Source organism: Aristolochia californica, unplaced genomic scaffold, assembly GCF_029961685.1.
Source record: "Aristolochia californica isolate CCGP_79_NKW_82.1479 unplaced genomic scaffold, dmAriCali1.0.hap1 SCAF_13, whole genome shotgun sequence".
NCBI classification, from domain to species: domain Eukaryota; kingdom Viridiplantae; phylum Streptophyta; class Magnoliopsida; order Piperales; family Aristolochiaceae; genus Aristolochia; species Aristolochia californica.
The window spans coordinates 6078967-6099420 of NW_027181804.1; the positions used below are offsets into that span (position 1 = coordinate 6078967).

The 20454-nt window shown below is 34.1% G+C and overlaps 2 protein-coding genes across 2 annotated transcripts; both read left to right on the top strand.

The window, feature by feature from the left end:
• Positions 1–10169: 10169 nt before the first annotated feature.
• On the top strand, positions 10170–12694 carry LOC137948720 (large ribosomal subunit protein eL43). The gene is made up of 4 exons (XM_068794870.1): positions 10170–10241; positions 12059–12187; positions 12275–12357; positions 12479–12694. The coding sequence occupies exons 1-4, from the start codon at positions 10239–10241 to the stop codon at positions 12540–12542; spliced, it is 279 nt and encodes a 92-aa protein (XP_068650971.1). The 5' UTR covers positions 10170–10238; the 3' UTR covers positions 12543–12694.
• A 6272-nt stretch (positions 12695–18966) lies between these two features.
• Positions 18967–20060, top strand: LOC137948583 (BURP domain protein USPL1-like). Its single transcript, XM_068794674.1, has 2 exons — positions 18967–19023; positions 19155–20060. The coding sequence occupies exons 1-2, from the start codon at positions 18967–18969 to the stop codon at positions 20058–20060; spliced, it is 963 nt and encodes a 320-aa protein (XP_068650775.1).
• Positions 20061–20454: the final 394 nt, after the last annotated feature.

Below are 20454 nucleotides of genomic sequence, written 5' to 3' on the forward strand. Positions count from 1 at the left end.
TATCCTAAACTTTCCTAATTTCTTTGTTAAAAATTTTCTTTCCAAGTTGGTCAAGTTGCATTGAACATCTATCACCTTACATGAGAATTCTATTTCTATTATTATGTACCATCTCAAAAATTTCCTTATTAAACTTTTTTAAAGTTTCTTCATTCATACATGTTCATAGAGGAATTATTTTTTATTTCCTTTTTGAGTCAAACTTGGTCACTGTTTATCTATCTATTGATCTAAAAGAGCCTTCTTCTCATTTGGAAGTATGAAAGCTACATTGTGCACCTCCTTTGTTGACCGTAGGTTGACTCCAACATTGTTTTTTATGATAACAAAACTTAATTGAACTAATAGCTTGAAAATCCAAGTATTTAAGCTATTTCACCTTCAAGAGCATCTCAAAGTTTAAAGCGTCAAAGCCAAATTGAAGACCTCAAGTACAATTGAAGAACATCTCTTGAAGAAGCACCCACAAAGAAGAAGACAACGAGAAAACTCGAGTTCAAGCATTATAGAAAACATCTAAACTCAGTAAATTTTTGTAAGAGAGCACTCCAAACTTCTTAGTCCTTGAGTACATTTATGAAATCAGATAACTTATAATTTTCATATAGAAATGTTTAGGATCATCATAAACATCCTTGAGAAACATGTTAGAGCACTTAGAAAAAAATTCTCATGCTTTAAAAAGTCTACACTTTTAAACTGACATTGGAATGATCGATCATCTAGAACTATGTAGGCCATGAACATAAAGTATGATCAATCATCTAGGACATGGTCATTTCATGCTATAACACATGATCGATCATCCCACTTGGATTGATCGATCGATCATTACTTTCCAGGCAAACAAAATTTTCATGGAATGTTCAATCAGTCAAAATCTTGCCAGTAAGGGACTTCAAGCATGATCATTCATAGGAAAATACACTGATCAATCATACTTGAATTGCACAACTAGTGGGAATCTTGATTGATCGATCATCCACTGATCATGATCGATTAACTTGACTTTTTTGGACCATTAATAACATATTGATCGATCAGTCAATTGATCAATAAGTCATGTCTGATAGAAAAGTAGATGTTATGATCGATTGATCGATCAATCAAAGTACTAATTTTTACAAACAGACAAATAATGGCTAGTCTAAGTTAGAGAAGTTATAGATGCTCCACCAAACCGTGAGTAAAGGAGTGAATGAGCTTTTATTGGCATATCTTCAAGCCACATCTTTTATCTTGCAAATTTCTATCAAAGTGTTTTAGAGAGAAAGAGAGAGCCACATATTTTGAAAAACCATCATTCTCTTTCAATCATCCTTGCATTTATCATAGTACAAGCTCCTCGATCTTTTCATAACGTGCTATAAAGGAAGAGATAACTTGAATCTCTAAAGGAGAAATACCTCTCCAATTAAGGGTGTAATTTTTTCCTTTCTTTTATGAATTTGTGAAAGGTTCATCTAGAACCTGTTAATTTAGATAGAAAGGTCTAGCTAGAGCTAGAATCTAGCAACAATCTCTTGGGGAGATTGACATTGTGTAAAATTGTGTATTGAGCTACACATGCCAAAGAGAGTTGAGATCTCTTTTGTAATTTTTCAACTATTAGAGCTTAATAATGGAATTTTCCCAAGCAAGGGTTTTTGGGCGGTAACTACCACTAGGGGAACATTGATAACAAAAAAAATTATTTGTCCTTATGGTGTGTGCAAGTTGGTTTTTACATTGAATTGCTTGTATGCATGAATTTTTAATCACATGCACAAGTAGTTTTTAATTTGAATATCTCAAGTCACACCAAATAAAAAATGATACACTTCAACTTGTCTCTTATATCTATATAAATAGCACAAGAAAGGATATCACTATATAAATCAATGAAAGGATGTTGGATTTTAGTCCAATTAACTTTGGTTGTACCCAAGTTTTTCTTCTTTGGAAAAGATGCAATTTGTAAGAATGTCATTTACTTTATTTTGTTTACAATATTGCTATCTTCATTTTATCATTAAATATAAAATTTAAAACATCAATTCATCTAAACATGGACATAAGAAATAAAAATAGAATAAAAAATAAGAACCTAATTAATTAATGTGAATCTAATGGTTAAATTAAATATCATGTCAGATCAATTTAAGTAATTAACCATCCTCGTAAAATCAGGGATTGTTCCCTAAGTCTTACTTATCGTTGATTATCTAAATTTCTCTATTGAAAAGAAGAGGGCAATGGTTTTTTTTTTTTTTTTTTCTTTGACAATAGCAGCAACTTTTTTCCCTTGCCAGCAAAGGGGAAGATGTTACGAACCCAATTCTCTTTTATCCCTTGCCAGCAAAGGGGAAGATGTTACGAACCCAATTCTCAGCCTTAGAAGGCTCAAACAAGCGATGGTGGTTGCCTAGAAGAATAAGGCGAGTTTAACCTTGAGTGAGCCCTAGTAGGGTCAGTCTAATATTTTATTTCAGCAAGTGTTTTTATTCAAGTAGGAGAGTGCAAGTTATAAAGCTTGAGGAGGAAGCTCCTCCCCCAATAAATTAGAGAAGAAGGGCCTAGAAGTGTCTATATTTCATGTATCTAGTAGGTAGCTCAATGCACAAGTTAATGGGCGTCCAGACTATTAGTTGTACATAGGTTAGAGGGTTGTAATGCTCAGTCCGCCGAGTCTATATAATGTAAGAGTTTTGAGTCCAATGAATCTGATAAGAACCCTAATTGTGAAAGGTCCTTATTTTTTCTAAAAGTGAAAGGAAGAGCAGAAAATGAGATGTTAAGAGAGTTGGAATAAGAGAGAAGGGAAGAAGAGACAAGTAAAATAGAGGAAGAAATGGAGATAGAGAGAGATCTTAAAGGAAAAGAGTGAAGAAGAGAGGAAAAAGAAGGGGAGGCGCTAGGCACGAATTTGAGAGGGGAAAGAGAGATTTGAAAAAAAACTTGATTGATTTTTCCTTCAACCAACACCCTTATTTATAATTTTTCCTATGCATTATTTGGAAACTCCTCAATCAATTAGGATTCCCTAATTACATAATTTAAGGAGAGATCCTAGGAGATTGCGATATTACATCAATAGAGATTTTAGAAATCTAAAGGATTACATCAATCAAATGAATTTTTTTTCTATTCTAACAAGATTCCATCTTTTTCAAGAGAGGTAAGTTTGACATCAACTTTGACCAGCCCCTTGAGGGGTAAATTTACCTTTTTACCCTTGAGCTCCCATTTTCTACAATGTGACACCACTTTCTAATTTTTAGATGGTGCCACTTTTTAGTTTTCTTTCTTCTTCTTTGCCTCTTCTTCTCTTCTTCTTCATTGGGGTAATTTTGGGTCTCTATCATTCCACCCCTTTTGAGTATCAATCTTGTCTTCAAGGTTGAAAGTCGAGGAATCATAGAAGAAATTCGTCTTCACGTGTCGAAAGTAGTGCACCCGACCGATATTTTCTAAAAAACAAAATCAAATTGCTACTTTTACCCTTAAGATGATGCCCCTTAGACTTTGTAAAAATAAATGTCCCCTAAATTACAATTTTTACCCGTCGCCTAACTTGGTACATGATTGTTTTTACAATATTTGGGTTTTATCTTTCTACCCTTCTTGGAAGATCAACCTTGCCCTCAATATTGAAGTACTATGAAAGTGGTATTTTTTTTTAAATGTAGTGTGGATGATTGGATTTGTGAGTTGGTTTAGAGGTGGCTTGAGTTGAAAGTGAAAGTGGAAGTAAGTGTTTTGATATTGGAGATAGGTTAGGGATATAGTGACATCAAGGTGGGTAGGCTGACTGAGCATTACTACCCTCCCCAATATATTAAACCATGCTAGTAAAGAGAGAAGAAGAGCCTAGAAGTGTCTATATTTCATGTACCTAGTAGGTAGCTTAATGCACAAGTTAATGGGTGTCTAAACGATTAACTGTACATAGGTTAGAGGGTAGTAATGCTCAGTCAGCCCAGTCTATATAATGTAAGCCTTTTGAGTCCAATGAATCTGATAAGAACCATAATTGTGAAAGTGTTTATCTTTTCGAAAAGTTAAAAGAAAAGTTGAAAATGAATGGTTAAGAGGGATGGAATAAGAGAGAAGGGAAGAAGAGAGAAGTAGAGGAAGAGAGGGAGATAGAGAGAGAGTTGAGGATGAGTAAGATATACAACTAAGTAACAAAAACACAAAACTTGAAAATAACATTGAAGCATAAACATTTTACATACCTTGAATAAGCACATTATGGAATCATTAATTCTGACCAAAGCTCTCTGATTAGAAGAGAAATTTGGCTTAAAAACTAGGATTCTTGGAGAAAAGGAAACTCAATTCAAACAAATGCAAGGAGAGATAATAGGAGAAAAATTAGGAAAAAATGAGAGCTTTATGGCAGAATAGACCTTTAGTACTTCTGATATCAATATATCCCACAATATAGATTAGAATCACAAATGATTGGTTGGAAAAGAAAATAGTCTCAAATATCTTTAAATTGATACATAATTTGATATAAAAATATTCGTTCTTGAATCTTTTATGACCTCTTGATTATCTTCATTTGGTAGCTTGATCCTTGCAGGCTCCAATGAGAACATCTCCTTAAATATAAATCAGATTGACATGAAACTTTATCCTTATAAAACTAAACCTTGAAATCTTTAATCAAAATTTAAATTTTATTCATAAAATATAATTCTTTTGAGAGAAAGAATCTGATAGATTTCGGACTTTGTAATCTAGTCAAACTAAGTACTCTTTCTTCTTTGGCCACCATAACCTCCCTCTAGAAAACTCCAATTGAGAATTGGTTTGGTAGGTAAGAAAATAGAATTTAAGATATATCTTTTGACATATAATTCTCCACATAAAGTATCATTTTTATGGCTTAAATGCCTCGAAAGGTAAAAATTTCTACTACGGCTTGCAACTTTCTAGTAGTCTGACCTTTGCTATTTCAAATATCGATTTCTCTTTTTATAAAACTCTGATTGCCAAAATTATTTTTGCGTTGGAAAGTAGGCTTGATGATATTTCCATAAATATATAATTATTAGTATTAAAACTTCAGTATGGAGGTGAGAATGCTAAGAAAACAATAAGCACATGGATAAAAAAAAGAAAAATATAGAACATGAACCTGAACCACTAGAGATAATAAATCAGTAAAGAATCACATGATCTTTGTGGGTTGATTGAGTCAACTCACAAAACCTGATATGATACCATGTTGAATTTCTGGAAAAGAAAAAAACTTCACTGACTTGATGTAATTTGAGTCCATCAGCCTCTATTTATGATAGAGGAAACAAGTAGGATCAAATTACAATTAGATTACCCTTATCCTAGTTACACCCAAAGTTAAACAATAAAAGATGAGTCCTAAAATAATTAAACGATTGAACATAAATAGAAGGCTAACATAACTAAAAGACATTTAACTGAGATTCTTCTGTGAGACATCCTCTTGTAAGACTACACCATATTAATTCTGGCTCTATGAGACTTCTTACTATGAGAGTCATGTAAGACTCTTCCATATTTACTTTTCAACGTTTTGGAAATATCTTGTGGTAGTGAACAAGAAAACTTACTTTCAACATATTTTGTTGAGGTTCCATGATCTATTGCTTGTTGAGGAGGGGAAGGAGGTTTTACCACTTTTGCTTCCATGTAGGATTGAAACATACTTGGGGTGTTGCATTTGTCCTTCCAAATTAGTGATCTTTTGACCCAAACATTTTTTGCCAAACTTGTGACTAACAACCTCATGTTATTGTTGTTGTTCCAACATCCTTTGTTCACCATGCTTCTTTTTTGGGTAAAAGTGATTTTGGAGAAGAGGGAGAGTGTTTAGGGAGGTTAGGATGTGATTTAGTAAGTTCTAGGGTGTGGGTTTGGCTAAAAAAAATGGGAGAGAAATTATGAGGGGTTTATTTCTCCTAAGAGGTGAGGAAATGTTCTCTTTTTTTTTTTTTTGTGTGTGTGTGGTTGGGTGGAGACCTAGACACTGTAGGATAAGGTGCATCATGTGGAGTATGATGAATAAGTAATTTTAGGGGTTTTAGGTAATAGGGCAAAGGAAAGGGTGCGCTAGGTCGAATAGGCTCAAGGAAAAAAGAAGAAAGTTTCAGCAGGACTGACCTTTATGGATCCTTATGATGATATCCCATCAAATATAACTCTGAATACCAAATTTTGTTTTGATCCAGAAATTAGACTCAAAGGTCTTTGATTTGGTATATACTTTGACAGATAAAGATCTCACCTTGAATCCTTTCTGGTTGTTTGAATTGATTTGTTCAACAACGAGATCCTAGTTGACTTCGATACAAACATCTCTTTTTAAAAATATTCGATTGACCTAAAGCTTATTTCTTTCGAAACTAGACTTGAATATCTTTCATTCAAGTATAATATTACCACATCAAATATGTTTCTTGGTAAAACGATGATCTACTTAAACACTGGATTTGTAGACTGGTTGAATCGATCTTCTATTAGGTTAGCGGTTGAGACGGAGTAGTTCCTAATGGATTGTTTTGGTACCAAATTATAAAAACCCTTATTGTCAGAGGTCCTTATCTTTTCTAAAAGTGAAAGGAAGAGTTGAAAATGAGAGGTTAAGAAAGTTAGAAAAAGAGAGAAGTAGAGGAAGAGAGGGTGATAGAGATAGATCTTGAGGGGAAAGAGAAAAAAAAAAAAAGAGGAAAAAGAGGGAGAAGGTGTTAGGCACGAATTTGAGAGGGGAAAGAGAGATTTGGAAAAGACTTGACTAATATTTCTTTCAGCCAACACCCCTATTTATACTTTTTCCTATTTATTATTTGGGAAACTCCTCAATCAATAAGGTTCCTTAATTATATAATTTAAGGAGAGATCCTAGGAGATTGAGATGTTACATCAATCTTATAGAGATTCTAGGAATTTAAAACATTACATCAATCAAAGGAAAAAAAAATTCTATTCTAACAGGATTCCATATTTTTCAAGAGACACAAGTTTGACTGTATCTTTGACCAGCTCCTTGAAGGATAAATTTATCTTTTTACCCTTGAGATCTTATTTTCTAGGATGTGACACCACTTTCTAATTTTTGGGTGGTACCGCTTTATATGTTTCTTTCTTCTTCTCTTTTTCTTCGTTGGAGATAACTTTGGGTCTCTATCATTACACCCCTCTTGAGTATCAATTTTGTCCTCAAGGTTGAAAGTCGAGGAATAAGAATTATTGCTGAGTTTGCCATTCTGAAACTGGGCCAACTTGATTAAAGGGCCAACTTGATTAAAGGTTAACATGTTGAGTTACAAAAACTATACTTTTGATTATTTTCTAACCTTATAAGTGAGAGTGGGTGTCACAGTGTCACATATTTAGGCTAAAAAATATTATTCAAAACATAAAATATGAAATATAATGCTTCATTCCGTTTCATGGTGCTCTTATTTTCAGCAAGGAAACTTTTTAGGGCTTGTTAGTGCCCTTTCCAAAAAATGTTCATAATTCTTTTGGGAGAAATTTTCAATTAAAGAAATCAAAATCCTTTTTATACTCCCTCTCCCTCTTTCCCTTCTTTCTTCTCCACCTGATCCTATCCTCAAGCTATTGATGAGGACGACAAAATTTTACTCCCTCTTTCCCTTTTTTTCCTCTCACAACAGAAGAGCTTCTACCCTAGATTTTAAGTTTATATATAAAAAAATTTCAATAATTTATATATATTTAAAAGTTATATATTATATTTTAATTTAAAATTTGTACAAAAATTCTTACATTTTATAAAATTTTTGTATTATTATATATTTATTTATAAATAATAATAAGATTATATATCATATAATTAGAAATTTATATTATTTTATTATATAAATTTTATCTTATAATTTTACTGGAAATTTTACTAACGAATATTAATTTTTTTTATAAAATTTAACTAATTTCTGATACAAATTTTCAGGTGGAGCTCTAACTGGGCCTTAAGACTATATATAATACACCAGAAAATACTATGCATGAACAATATTATCATCCTCTTCTTTCCAGCAAAGAGGCTCCGTGGACGGGTGCTTCAGACGCTCTAATGTCTTTTAAACTTAAGCACGAGAGAGATTTCATATTTATGAGAGAACCGCTGCTCGATTCACGAATAGAGAAATTTTTTTATCATTTAAAGGACCAGATCATTTCACGCTGATTTTGTCAACAGAGTATCCATTTCCAACCACTGAAGCTGATGATCTTGAATCCATCATCTGTATAAACAGCCCAAGCATCAACCCCATTTTTCATCTTCAACATAGCAATCTTATTCCAGACATTCAGAAATGGCCAAGCTTTCTTTCTCTTGCATTTTACTCCTTCTCGTCTTCTGCTCAGGTTCGTCGTCTCGTCTCTTACATACAGTCACTGAGAGCTAGAAAATTTGACACCGATGTTCTTAACTGCTTCTTTTTGCTGGTAACGATTTGAGCATGCAGTGGCGCTGATTTGGCCTGCGGTGGAAGCACAGAAGAGGTGTTCTGTAGTGTTGAACCCCAATGCGTGTGAGCTCTCTAAATGCAGGCAACGATGCTACGAATTGAAAAACGGCAATGGAGTCTGCCAAGCTGATCCTAACTTCAACTACCGATGCGTCTGCTTCTACAACTGTGGAGCAATCGCCTGAACAAAATATGGTCCAAATAAGGAATCATGTTCTTTACTGAGTACATTCAATAAGAATCTTGTTTGAATCATAATGAATAGTTGATACTGTTTAATTTTCTCAGTTTGCAATGGACTCTGAAAAATATTATGTAAAATCATATATTGTGATTGCTGACTGGGGATTCAATTAGATTATAAACTAAACTTGATTCCGTAATGAATAAACTCAATGACTCGATCTTTTTCTTCTTACATCAATCACTGAATCTGTCCATCTTCCTGGGATGATTATATTATTGTGCTCTTTTTATTCTGTTCACTTCTGTACTTTAAAAATACTTTCTAACCAGTCGACTTTTCACTATCATCCTCTGCATTAAAAACATTTCCGAGTTCAGGAAGGTGATGGGTTTTCTTTCCCTCTTTTGTTGTTTTTGGTATTTAACAAATGATTTATTATTTAAAAGTAAAGAGTGGACAAATCGGTTTTCATAAGAACAAGGAAATATTTATACTCATGAGCAACAGAATTAATGAGAAGAAGCGACGACTCCGAGAGTACCAAAGAGGAAAATCAATCAAAGTAATCTTGAAGAGGACGATGAAGAAAACTGAAACTAAAAGTAGAGTCAAACTTGTTTTCTCGTTTTGAGAATGGGTGATGGTGCTTTACTTTCTTAAAATCAGTTTTATAGCCATTTTTTCTCTTTGTCTGAACTTCGGTATGGGTTTTATTCCTGAATCTTTTAGTGTTTTTCTTTGGGAGTTCTATGGCCATCCAATCAATTGATACTTTACTTTCTTAAAATCAGTTTTATAGCCATTTTTTCTCTTTGTCTGAACTTCGGTATGGGTTTTATTTCTGAATCTTTTAGTGTTTTTCTTTGGGAGTTCTATGGCCATCCAATCAATTGATAGAGGGTCCTTCTCAAACTTTTGTATGTCCTTTCCTTGAACCGGCGAGATATAATTGTGAAGATGGGCTTCCACCCAAATTATCCATATGTAGAACTATAAAAAAATAATAGTCCAATATGGATTAGAGACTTCTTAAATTGATTAGTCATTTTGGGATGAGATTTGGACACAACTTTACAATAATTACCACTATGTTAGGCCTTTGAAAACAAACTATCTCATCAAGTCCAGCTTCTTGAATAAAAGTGCTTCCAAGTAATTTGATAAGGGTTGTTAGCTCTGTAATTTCTTCATCATTGAGGTTAAACCTGAGATTCAAGTTCTAGCCCATTCTATCGCCTTCAAATTTTGATTCCAGTACTAAGATTGGTTGATTATTTGCAAGATTATATAGCATTGGATAGACTAGGTAAAGTGGTTTCTCTCAACGTTTATATTATGAAATAAGCATATTGAGAGGCTTTATACGTGTGGAATTGTGTTCTAATCGTTACAAGCATTGATAGTGCACTTTCAATGCTGGCAGTGTCGTTATTTTTTTCTAAACGAAGGCTTATCATGTACATTAGCGCGTGTATGCAGTGGGTCTCCTATATATACCAATCGAATCAGCTACGAGGGGTTCTTAGGGTTTCATCGGCTTCTCCGGCTCCGTCAGTGTCCTTGGAAACCTTCGCTCGCTAAAAATGGTATGTAAAGCTCGTTTCTCCATGTGAATCCGGTGCTATTTCATTGGCCATTGTTATGCTCTTGTGTTCTTTGAGCCGCGCCTGCGCGTGCTAACAGATACAACTAATACACATCTCCAAACTACTGGCAGGATTAATATTTCCCTGAAATTCACTCTTATCGTTCGTCCGCTTGTTTGCCGTTTCGTTTTTTCATTCTTTAATTGGATTAAGACCTAGTGGCTACTTTAATGCGACTGAAATGTGGCCTTTATATTGACGCGCTTTCAGCTCGTTGCGGTTGTTAGCGAGTTAGGAAAAGCAGTCTGACTTTGGACTGAGTTAGCTGAGGGCCGAATGCCCTACGATTATTCAGCTTTATATTGAGAATGAATAATTGAAAGCCCTAATGGTTGTATTCATGGGAATCGTCACTGGCTCTTCATGCCAAGAGTTCTTATGATGTTGGGGGTGTTTGTAAAGTTGTCATGTTCTACCTACGTTTGGATTCGATATCTTTGATCCAGCATTCTATTTTATGACGTTCTTGCCTCTGTCTAAACCTATTGGTAGTTCCAGTTGTGTGGATAGAAATTTAAAGTGGATATCAGTAGATGTCATGCATTCCAGTTGAAGTTAACATTCTCAGAATTCATTTTTTAGTGAATAATGTAGTGGTACTTCGACAGGCAAGGTTAAGGGTTTTAAGAAATCTGAATTTATCCCTCTATGGATGATAAATTGTGCAACTACCGAGGGGTGTCTTGGCTGACAGTTCTGTACATAGTATGGTTCCAATTACAAATTTTATGGAGTTACTTATTCTACCTTTAAACTTCAAATATAAGGACGTGTTGGTAGTTATGCATAATCTAGTGAGCTTAGTAAAACTGTCTCTTAACGTCATTAGGCTGAACCACTGGTACTGTTAAAGGAGTCAGGTTCACTTGGTAAATGTTAAAGCCTTGATGAAATGGAAACGTTGGCCTATTTCCTAGGATACTTTACATAGTGTATCTGCATGAGATCAAATTTATCAAGTGAAATATTGAACCGTTTCTTAGTGTGCTGTAAATATTGTTTGTTAACCCATGTAGTGTTTGTCTCAAATTTGAGTCATGAAATCTTCACAAGAGGCTGCTGAACAGAGTCTGTTGGTTTTGGTAGAGGGCAGAGAGGGACACAAGTGGTTTCTTACCCCCACAAAATAGGTAAAATTTATATAATATCCTTGATTACACTCATAGTTCTCAGTGATTTGATGTGGTGGAACCACCTCCTGCGCAATGAGAAATTGAGCAGTCCTGGAGTCATGAGAGGAGTACGGATTAGGGCAAATTTTATGTCTCTGAGGAGTTGCAATTTCAAGAATTTCTCATTGTTTATGTTGTATTTGCATCATTGCCAATATCTCTAGTTTTTCATCTTTCAAGTGTTTCAGAATAAAAAGATGTAAAACTTTCAAAAAATCAATATCAACCTTAATTGTAGACATAGTGCAGGTAAATATGCAAGATGAGAAAGAAACTCTAAACCATTAGACTTGCATCTTATTGCTTATTTATGAACTGATGCAGTTAACATTGTAGGCTTTATGCCAATTTTCCTTTTTTTATGCCTATTACAACATAATGGGGCTTTTTTTTAAGTTGAACTCCTGAAGGAGGAAAATTGGTAACGTTTGCCATATGACTTGTAAGCATCTTGTTCTGTATAAAATTAATGTTTTTTTTTTTTTTTGAGTGATTTACTTGTAAGGCTGTCTTATTTTACTGAACTTGATATTTATCATGCTGTGTACGTGATTGACTTTCTGTTAATGGTTTTTTACAAATCAGACAAAGAGGACAAAGAAGGCAGGAATTGTTGGAAAGTATGGCACAAGGTATGGTGCCAGTTTGAGGAAGCAGATTAAGAAAATGGAAGTGAGTCAGCATGCCAAGTACTTCTGTGAGTTCTGTGGGAAGGTGATCCATCCGCATTCTGCTTATCATTGAATTTCTTGGCTTTATTGTTTGGATAATTATGTTTAACTTCTATTTGTTGAAGTTCAGTATGCAGTGAAGAGGAAAGCTGTAGGAATCTGGGGCTGCAAGGATTGTGGCAAAGTTAAAGCTGGTGGCGCTTACACATTGAAGTAAGACGCTGCTCTCTTTGTGGTTGTTTACGTTGATTCAGAGCCAAATTGCTGTAATCTCACGATCTAAGAATTAAGTCTTTGCTATTGACCCATTTTCTTTTGAATCATATATTTGCAGTACTGCAAGTGCCGTAACTGTGAGAAGTACCATTCGGAGGCTGAGAGAGCAGACAGAGAGCTGATCGAATCGTTCAAGTCAATTAGGTTTTGATCTTGTTTTACTAGCTTGGAAATGAGATTTTGATTGTGAACCTGTTGGGTATCAAACATCAACGGATGATCGCAAATTCGTAAGTGTTTTCATAATTTAAGCACCCCGTATATTTCCATTGGATTTTCGTAGTGTTTTCTATTGAATATGCAACGTAGTGCCAACATGCATAGGATTGGTGCTCCAAGAGTATATTATAGGATGCGGATAGCCAACTTCCGACTAGCCTTGTTAGATGATTAATAAATATCAGGTTATATTCGATTCTCTACCCATGCTCAGTTCATAGAAAGATCGATTGTCAACTTTTTGGTATAGTAATTTTTGTTCACAGTGGGAATGGGTTGGTCGTCTATGAATCTGAACTCTAAAACACAAACAGAGATGGATGCGGTGTGGTTAGTGAATAAGAGAAGCAGTAGGGTTGAGCAGAACCTGAACTCCAACCCGAACCCAAACAGCCCCTTTTGCCCCACCTATAGGGGGCATTGAGCCAAACGCTAGCGGTTCAAACATGGTTTGGTTTTGACTCGTTTTGATTTGGTTTATCTGGATCTTGAATAGATCAATTTTGTTTAAGTTAACGAATCGAGTTTGACCGAACTATGGTTTGGTTCGAAAATTCACAAGTTAGTTTGTTAACTTAATGCGAGTTAACTTTTCGGAGCCAATCGGGATTTTTTTCGGATTGTGTGGGGATGTGGGGGAAAAACGGAAGGAAATCGACTGTTAAGGTAAGTTTTGGTTTTTTTTGTTTACAGTGGGAAAGGCGACTGTCGTGGCCTCAAGCCTCCTTCCGCCGCTCGTGTTTCCCCTTCTTCCACTCTCGTAACTAATTCACAGTAGACTTCAGACAATCCACCCAAAAATTAACCTCACACCTCGCTCATATTCACCATGAAAACCCCCTAAAACTTGCTACTCCGTCTGTGCGATTTTGTAATTTCAGAAGCCTGGCTGGTTTTCTGTTCCCATTTCAAATTTAACTTAAGATTTTAGACATCATGCCTTATTGCTTTTAGAAAGTGGGGTTTTGCATCCATTTGTTTCGTTGTTTTTCATCGATTCCGTTTGTCCCCTGTTTATTTGTTTGTGTGCGGCAATCTAATAACGCAACTGCGATTCCATTTCTCGAGTCTGCATTTCAACCGGTGGCCGAGGAGAGAGAAAGAACCAAAAGATTAAAGAATTACTGTGAGGCTATGCTAATCTATATTTGATGACAAATGGGTAGATTAGTTTACTGATCCTCAAGAAGATAAAGGTGAGCTATTTTTGAATAATTATTTTTATGATATTTTTAGTATATTTTTTAGTTTTATTTATTAAAATTTTGTTTTATGATTATATTTTGAAAAGAAAATTGTGGAGATAATGCTACCAGTTACATGATTTTTCATCTTATTCTTATTTTGGTAATTTTTAATATTTTTCACTATATTAAGTAATTAGTAGTGGAAGGGTATTTTTTTAATCAGATAATAATTAATTTTTCTTTTGTTTTTGTCATAAGTGGAGATTTTGCTCATGCGAAGGGAACTTCGTATATTTTTCCTTAGTACGAAGAGAAAAAGTTAGAGTTCATAAATGTATACTGGATGTATAATTTTTATTTGAGTGATTGTAAATTAATATTGATATTTCAATGATGTTTTTATATTTGATTATTGAATAAAATTTATGCATAATTATGTAGTTTAATGAATAATTTTATGCAGAATGTATAGATAATTTTATATACAATTTATTTGATATGTATTTTATATAAAATTTTATATATAGGTTAGAACTCGAACTCGGTTAAAATTATCGGGTTCGAATTCGATTATAATTTTAGGTTTGAGGCTAAGCTCGATTTGATGCCACACCTACCCACTTGTGAATGTGGGAAGTCATTTATTTTGAGTTGGTTTCACTCCAAACAAACATCCTCTAGATTCCTACTCATAAGCATTTTCATACTTTAAAATCAAATTTTGGAGTTTGAATTTGGGCATTTAAAAAGACATCTTCCAAAGAGCTAAATATTTTTGTGTCATTACTTTGAAATTAGTATTTAATTAGCATTATCTTTACTAGAATCATATCACGATTACCTTGAATTCATATTGTTTATCCTAGCAAACGGATTTGATGTAATATTTCCATAATCATAAAATTTTGGGGCTAGGATTTTAAAAATCCAAATATCTACATTCATGTAATTTGAAATTGTGATTAGTCCAGTAAATTTGAATTAGATCTCTCTTACTTTGGAATCAAAATAACCTTGTTTAGATCATTATTGGTGGGACTTGAATTTTGAAATCTATATTTGTAATGAAGTGCTTTTAACTATGTCATCTCATTTTGTGAATCAATAGTATAGTAGAGAAGGGTATTTTATGAAGTACTGTAGCCCTCAAAACAATTGATTGTCCTTAGAAGATAATCTTAGGTATCATGTGAGAGAGGCATCCCATATTAATTAGTTTCCCAATAAATTTGTAGATTGGGAAAATCACATTTATGCCAAGTTTTCCCAACTCTCTAGAGTCGATAGGCTTGCCAAGAACTAAAAAATCAACCATTTTGAGTATGATCTCATTGATTAATGGATGGAAAATTTAATTTCAAGAAAGCTCTTTCGATCATCACCAATGAAGGAGATGATACGAATTTGATCTAGTGCGCACAACCTCGGGCTCATTCTCCGTTGCGTGATTAAAAACTACAAACTCATCAAACTTTTCTTTAAATTGATGTAAGCAAACCATTTACCTCCTGTGCAAAGATCACATCTCCCCTACCATCACTCAATGACTTCCACAAATGGTTGGTTGAAACTGAATTTCAATAGCTCTAAACTTGGCTTAAAACATTTTTCTGGCAATTCAAAATAGTGAAAGCATACAATCACAAGTATGATTTTTATAGTGGTTCACAATCTTCATGGATTATTAATTCTCTTTAAAGGTGTTTATACCTCAAATTTAATTCACTGTATTCAACAATCAAACAGGTATCCATAACAACAAACCTCAAAGGACAAAATTACAATATTTGCCCACAAAAAAACTTACAGTTAATAGCAACTAAGTACATGTCCCTAGACCTACATAGGGACTTTCAACTACCAATCAGCTTATCCAAACCTTAATTGATTAGTTCACAAAATTGTAAGTACTATTTGTTTCATAATGTATCACGGAAGCCTTTTAAAAGACAAATATTACTATAATTAAAGTACAAAAGTATACCCAATCCTAGGTAATTATACTACAACCACAACAACTTAATTTGATCTAAAAAAATTGATTTCTAAGTAGAAGGCATTAATTAAGAGTCTAACATAAAGACCTTAATTTGCAAGCTAAAAAAACAAAGTATTATAAAAGGTTGTGGAAGGCATTAATTAAGAGTCTAACATAAAGACCATAGGCAAAGCTTATGCTTAACTCAAATTAAATAGTTTTACAATAAGAACAACAAGTTCAACATGAAAAATACTAAGCAGAATCAAATACACAAGTGCTTAGCTTTTATAAAAAATTCTTGTTTGGGGCCTTTCTCTTGAAATTGAAAATCACAAGATGTTTGGAAGGGTTGTGAGTTCTTATATATTTTTTTTGGGTTCACTGTATCATTACTTGGTGAATGGTGTTTGGTGCAAAATTGATTAAATAGAACTCAAATGAATGGTAAAAAAATAGTTGTTTTTTCTCAAGAAATGACTCTTATTTCTTTTGCAGAAATCAACCAAATTGAACGTTAAAATCACAGGTAAATGTTTTAATTTTTTATTTGAGTTGCTAATCAGAGTGGTAGGTTAGTTACATATTTTGAAGACTTATAGTGACTGAATGGATGCTCTAAAACTTCACTCACAAATTTAATCAAACAAATTGTTCTAATGGCTATGATTAAGTCCAATGGTCTTCATATGACACCTATTTTGTTTTCTTCAGTTAGTTCAAATGAATGTTTGGATAGTTTTTAACAAAACATTTTCTCTCTCTTCTACATTCAAATGTAGTTTGTCTATTTGAATGGTCTTCTTGGCAATACTTATTTTCTCCTCTTCTCTTCTTGCCTTCATTGGGTTAGTTTATTTTTCAATAAAACTAGGCTCAAAGAGCTTTAAATTGATAGCTAATTTGACATAAAAAGCTTCGTTCTTGAATATTTTATGATCTCATGATATTATTTATTCTATAGCTTGATTCTTGCCTATGCCAATACAAATATCTCCTTAAATATAGATTAAATTGACATAAAATTTTCTCCTTATGAAACTAGACTTCAATGAATTTCATTGAAGTATAAATTTTCTTCAGTAAAATTACTTATTTTGAGGGAAAGAATTTTCTATTTTTTCAACTCTTTAATCAAGCTAAATTGAGTACTCTTTCTTCTTTGGCTAACATGACCATGAACTCTTCTGAGATTTATATCTCCCTTAAAAAAAGCTCACATTGAAAATTGGTTAGATAGGTATGAAAATATATTTGTATATATTTATTTTGATATATAATTTTGCATATAAAGTCTCGTTCTTGATGGTATCAAACGGCTTGAAAGTTGAAGCTTTCTGTTATTACTTGAACCCTTCTTGTAGTCTGACCTTTGTTACTTCAAATATCAATTTCTCTTTGTATAAAAATTCATTTTGTGTTGGAAAGTAGACTCAAAAGTCTTTTTTATCAATATATAATATATGATATTAAAAGCTCAGTATACAGATGCGAACACTAAAGACTTGTTAGTGCACCTTGAGGGAAAGTAAAAGTGAAGGTGATTTCACTTTTACTTACCCAAAAGCGTTAGTGCATGCACACAATGGAAAGTAAAAATGAATGAACTAGTTCATTCACATTCACTCACTCCAGTGTAAAACGAGTGAAAGTGAATTTTGAGCCTTAACCCAATTCATTCACTTTCACTCGCTCACTTGACACTCTTTGCATCCTCCTCTCACTCGACCCTCTCTACTTCCTAACCCTCATCTCTCTCATTTTTTGCTCTATGTCGTCTCGCTCTCTCGACCCTCTCTGCTTCCCAACCCTCATCCCTCTCGTCTCTAGCTGGCTGTTGGCTCACTGTTTCGTCGTGCTATTGTGCCCTTGAACCCTCATCCCTCCTATCTCTCCGGGCTTTAAAAGTATTAGCCCTCATTACCCTCTATCAAAGTCTTTTTATAATAAAATAACCTATTAATTTATTTATATAAAATAATATAGACAATGTAGATATTTATTTATAAATTAAAAAAATAACCATCTTTGTTTAGGTTTTTTATTTTTTATTTTTTATAATTAATTAAGCATAATTATTTTTATGTTATTAATAAAATACTATATTTATGTATTTATTATATTCATTATTGTTAATACTAAATTAAATTACTGATTTAAAGAGTATTGATTAAGATATTTTTAAAGTAAGAATTTGATCAAATATCTAGACATTATAAAAGTATATATTATTATTTACTAAGAAGTATAGGAAGTGATTTTCTACTAAAATCATCACTCACATGTACGCGTGCGCATGTGTTTCACATAAGATCAATAGAAGCGGGAGTGTGCATGTATTTAAGCCTCAAAGTTTCCATTGTTTTTAGGAATGTAAGACTAAAATCAAAGAAATACACACACACACATACACACACACATACCCCTGGCTTTCACGTGCATGCATGCACGTGGTTTCAAGTAAAAAAACGCATAACATAATCAACTCCTTGTCAACATTTTTGCCCGAGCATCTTATATCAATTGTTAATAGAGGATCACATAGGTCTCAAACACTATTCATGAATCCCACACAAGTTCTTTAAATTTTGCAGATAGAGTTACATGAACAAAGTGCTGCAATTCAACATTTACCTCTTTTCTCAATCAAAACGTGTTTGTTATCTCCTTGTTGTTGGCAAAAAACAGTACAAGTCTGTTGTTAGTAATGCATATAACAATAATAAACACGTCCATTTAATTCTTTTTGCAGAGAGTTTCATGAACAAGAGTGCTGCAATTCTTCATTTATCTCTATTCTCAATCAAAACGTTTTTGTTCTCTCCTTGTCGTTGCCTAAAAAACAGTATAACTCTCTTGCTAGTAATGCATATTATAGTATAATTCTCTTTGTTCTTGCCTAAAAACAGTGTAAATCTCTTGTTAGTAATGCATATAATAGTAATAATACATATCATGTGATGGACAATTCTTCGCTTCATGCATATTTTGCTTCTCGGTTGGGTAGGCAGAACCCGGGGTTTCTTGAATCGTATATCAGCATGAGAATAGAATAAGAGCTGTCCCAGAAAACCTCAAGAGGAGGTAGACCAATCCAAGGCAAGACTACTTATATAAATACCAACACTCGGTGAGAGCCATTCATCGATACCCTTCCAGAAAATGGCACGTCGAGGTACTTGGTGGAGCTTCATCTTCCTCTTTCTTCTGGCAGTCATGGTAAGCCTCCCTAAGAAACTCTTCAAATACCTTATCGTAAACTCTTTCTTCTGTCAGGTTTCTTGCTCTCCAGTTCTTTTTGTTTTTGTTTTTTTTTCTTTTTTAAGTCTAAATTTTAATTTTGATTGCAGTTTGCTGATGGAAGTCAGAAGGTGACAAACAAGTTTGAAAGTCACTGGAATGAGATAAAGAGTCAAGAAAATCGCATGATAAAAGCACTTATAGAACTTGCTAAGGTTGGAGAGATTGTTTATCACGAAAAGCCTGAGCGTTTCTTGTCACGTCCGGAGAATAATGGTGGCGATGATAAAAAAACTAAAGGCAACGGAGATGATGATCCAAAGGTGTCATTAATTGATATGGTCTCCTTCTTGATGAAGGATTTGACGGTGGGCAAGCAGATGCCCATCTATTTCCCCAACAGAGATTTATCCACATCTCCCCCATACCTGTCATCAGAAGAAGCCAACTCGATCCTCTTCTCATCCTCCCTTCTTCCTCACCTTCTTCAAATGTACTCAATTCTCAAAGACTCTCCTCAGGACCGAGGCATCCCATACATCCTTGAGCAATGCAACCTCCCACCCCTCAAAGAAGAAAAGAAGTTTTGTGCCCTCTCCTTGGAATCCATGTTTGGATTTGTTCATGACACATTGGGATGGAAGACCAAACCCCAGCTCCTGAGAACAGAGCGCTACAGAAACTCAGAAGATACATCACATTCACAACAATTTCTACGGCAGAATTATACAATTATGGAAAGGCCTGTGGCTGTACCTGTACCTAGCTTGGTGGCCTGTCATTCGCTGCCCTTCCCTGCCAAAGTTTTCTATTGCCACCAGATGAACAAGAGCAGTGTTTTCAAGGTTACATTAATGGGAGAAAATGGCGACAGAGTTAAAGCTATTACAGTCTGTCACACGGACATGAGCCACAACCGTGCTTCTTTCCTTGTGCCGGGGATAAAGCCAGGCATTGATCCAGTCTGCCACTGGCTCCCACAATATGATCTGGTTTGGGTTCCTTCTATCGATTGATATAGGTTAACTTCTACAAAATTACAGATGAGGAAGCTTGATATTATAAATGTGATGATAATAAAGTTGTCTGGCCATAGCTTAAAGGCAGATCAGACGATATTGTCTTACTTGTCAACATGTAGACAAGGAAATGGTTGGATTACGATCATGTCAAGTTGTGAAACGAGGCAGAATGATCAGTTGTCTTACTATATATGAAGCTACTTTTGTTTCTTTATGTTCCTTGTTTCCATGAATAGTGATTTTTATACATGTTCCTTATGATGAAGAATGCATGATAGGAAAGAAAGTTACAGCCAATGAGTCATCTTCTCTTGAAGTCACCTAATAAAAGCTCTCATAGATTGCCTTTTGTCTTCGCAAACTTTATTGAGATCCTTGCGAGGGTCTC

What these genes read in the sequence shown, in the direction of transcription:
- LOC137948583 (XM_068794674.1), top strand. Translation starts at nt 18,967, where the DNA reads ATGGCACGTCGAGGTACTTGGTGGAGCTTCATCTTCCTCTTTCTTCTG. An exon ending in TCTTTCTTCTGGCAGTCATG is followed by an intron (nt 19,024 to 19,154) that starts GTAAGCCTCCCT and finishes TTTTGATTGCAG; the next exon opens with TTTGCTGATGGAAGTCAGAA.
- LOC137948720 (XM_068794870.1), top strand. An exon ending in TCTGTGAGTTCTGTGGGAAG is followed by an intron (nt 12,188 to 12,274) that starts GTGATCCATCCG and finishes GTTGAAGTTCAG; the next exon opens with TATGCAGTGAAGAGGAAAGC. An exon ending in GGTGGCGCTTACACATTGAA is followed by an intron (nt 12,358 to 12,478) that starts GTAAGACGCTGC and finishes ATATATTTGCAG; the next exon opens with TACTGCAAGTGCCGTAACTG.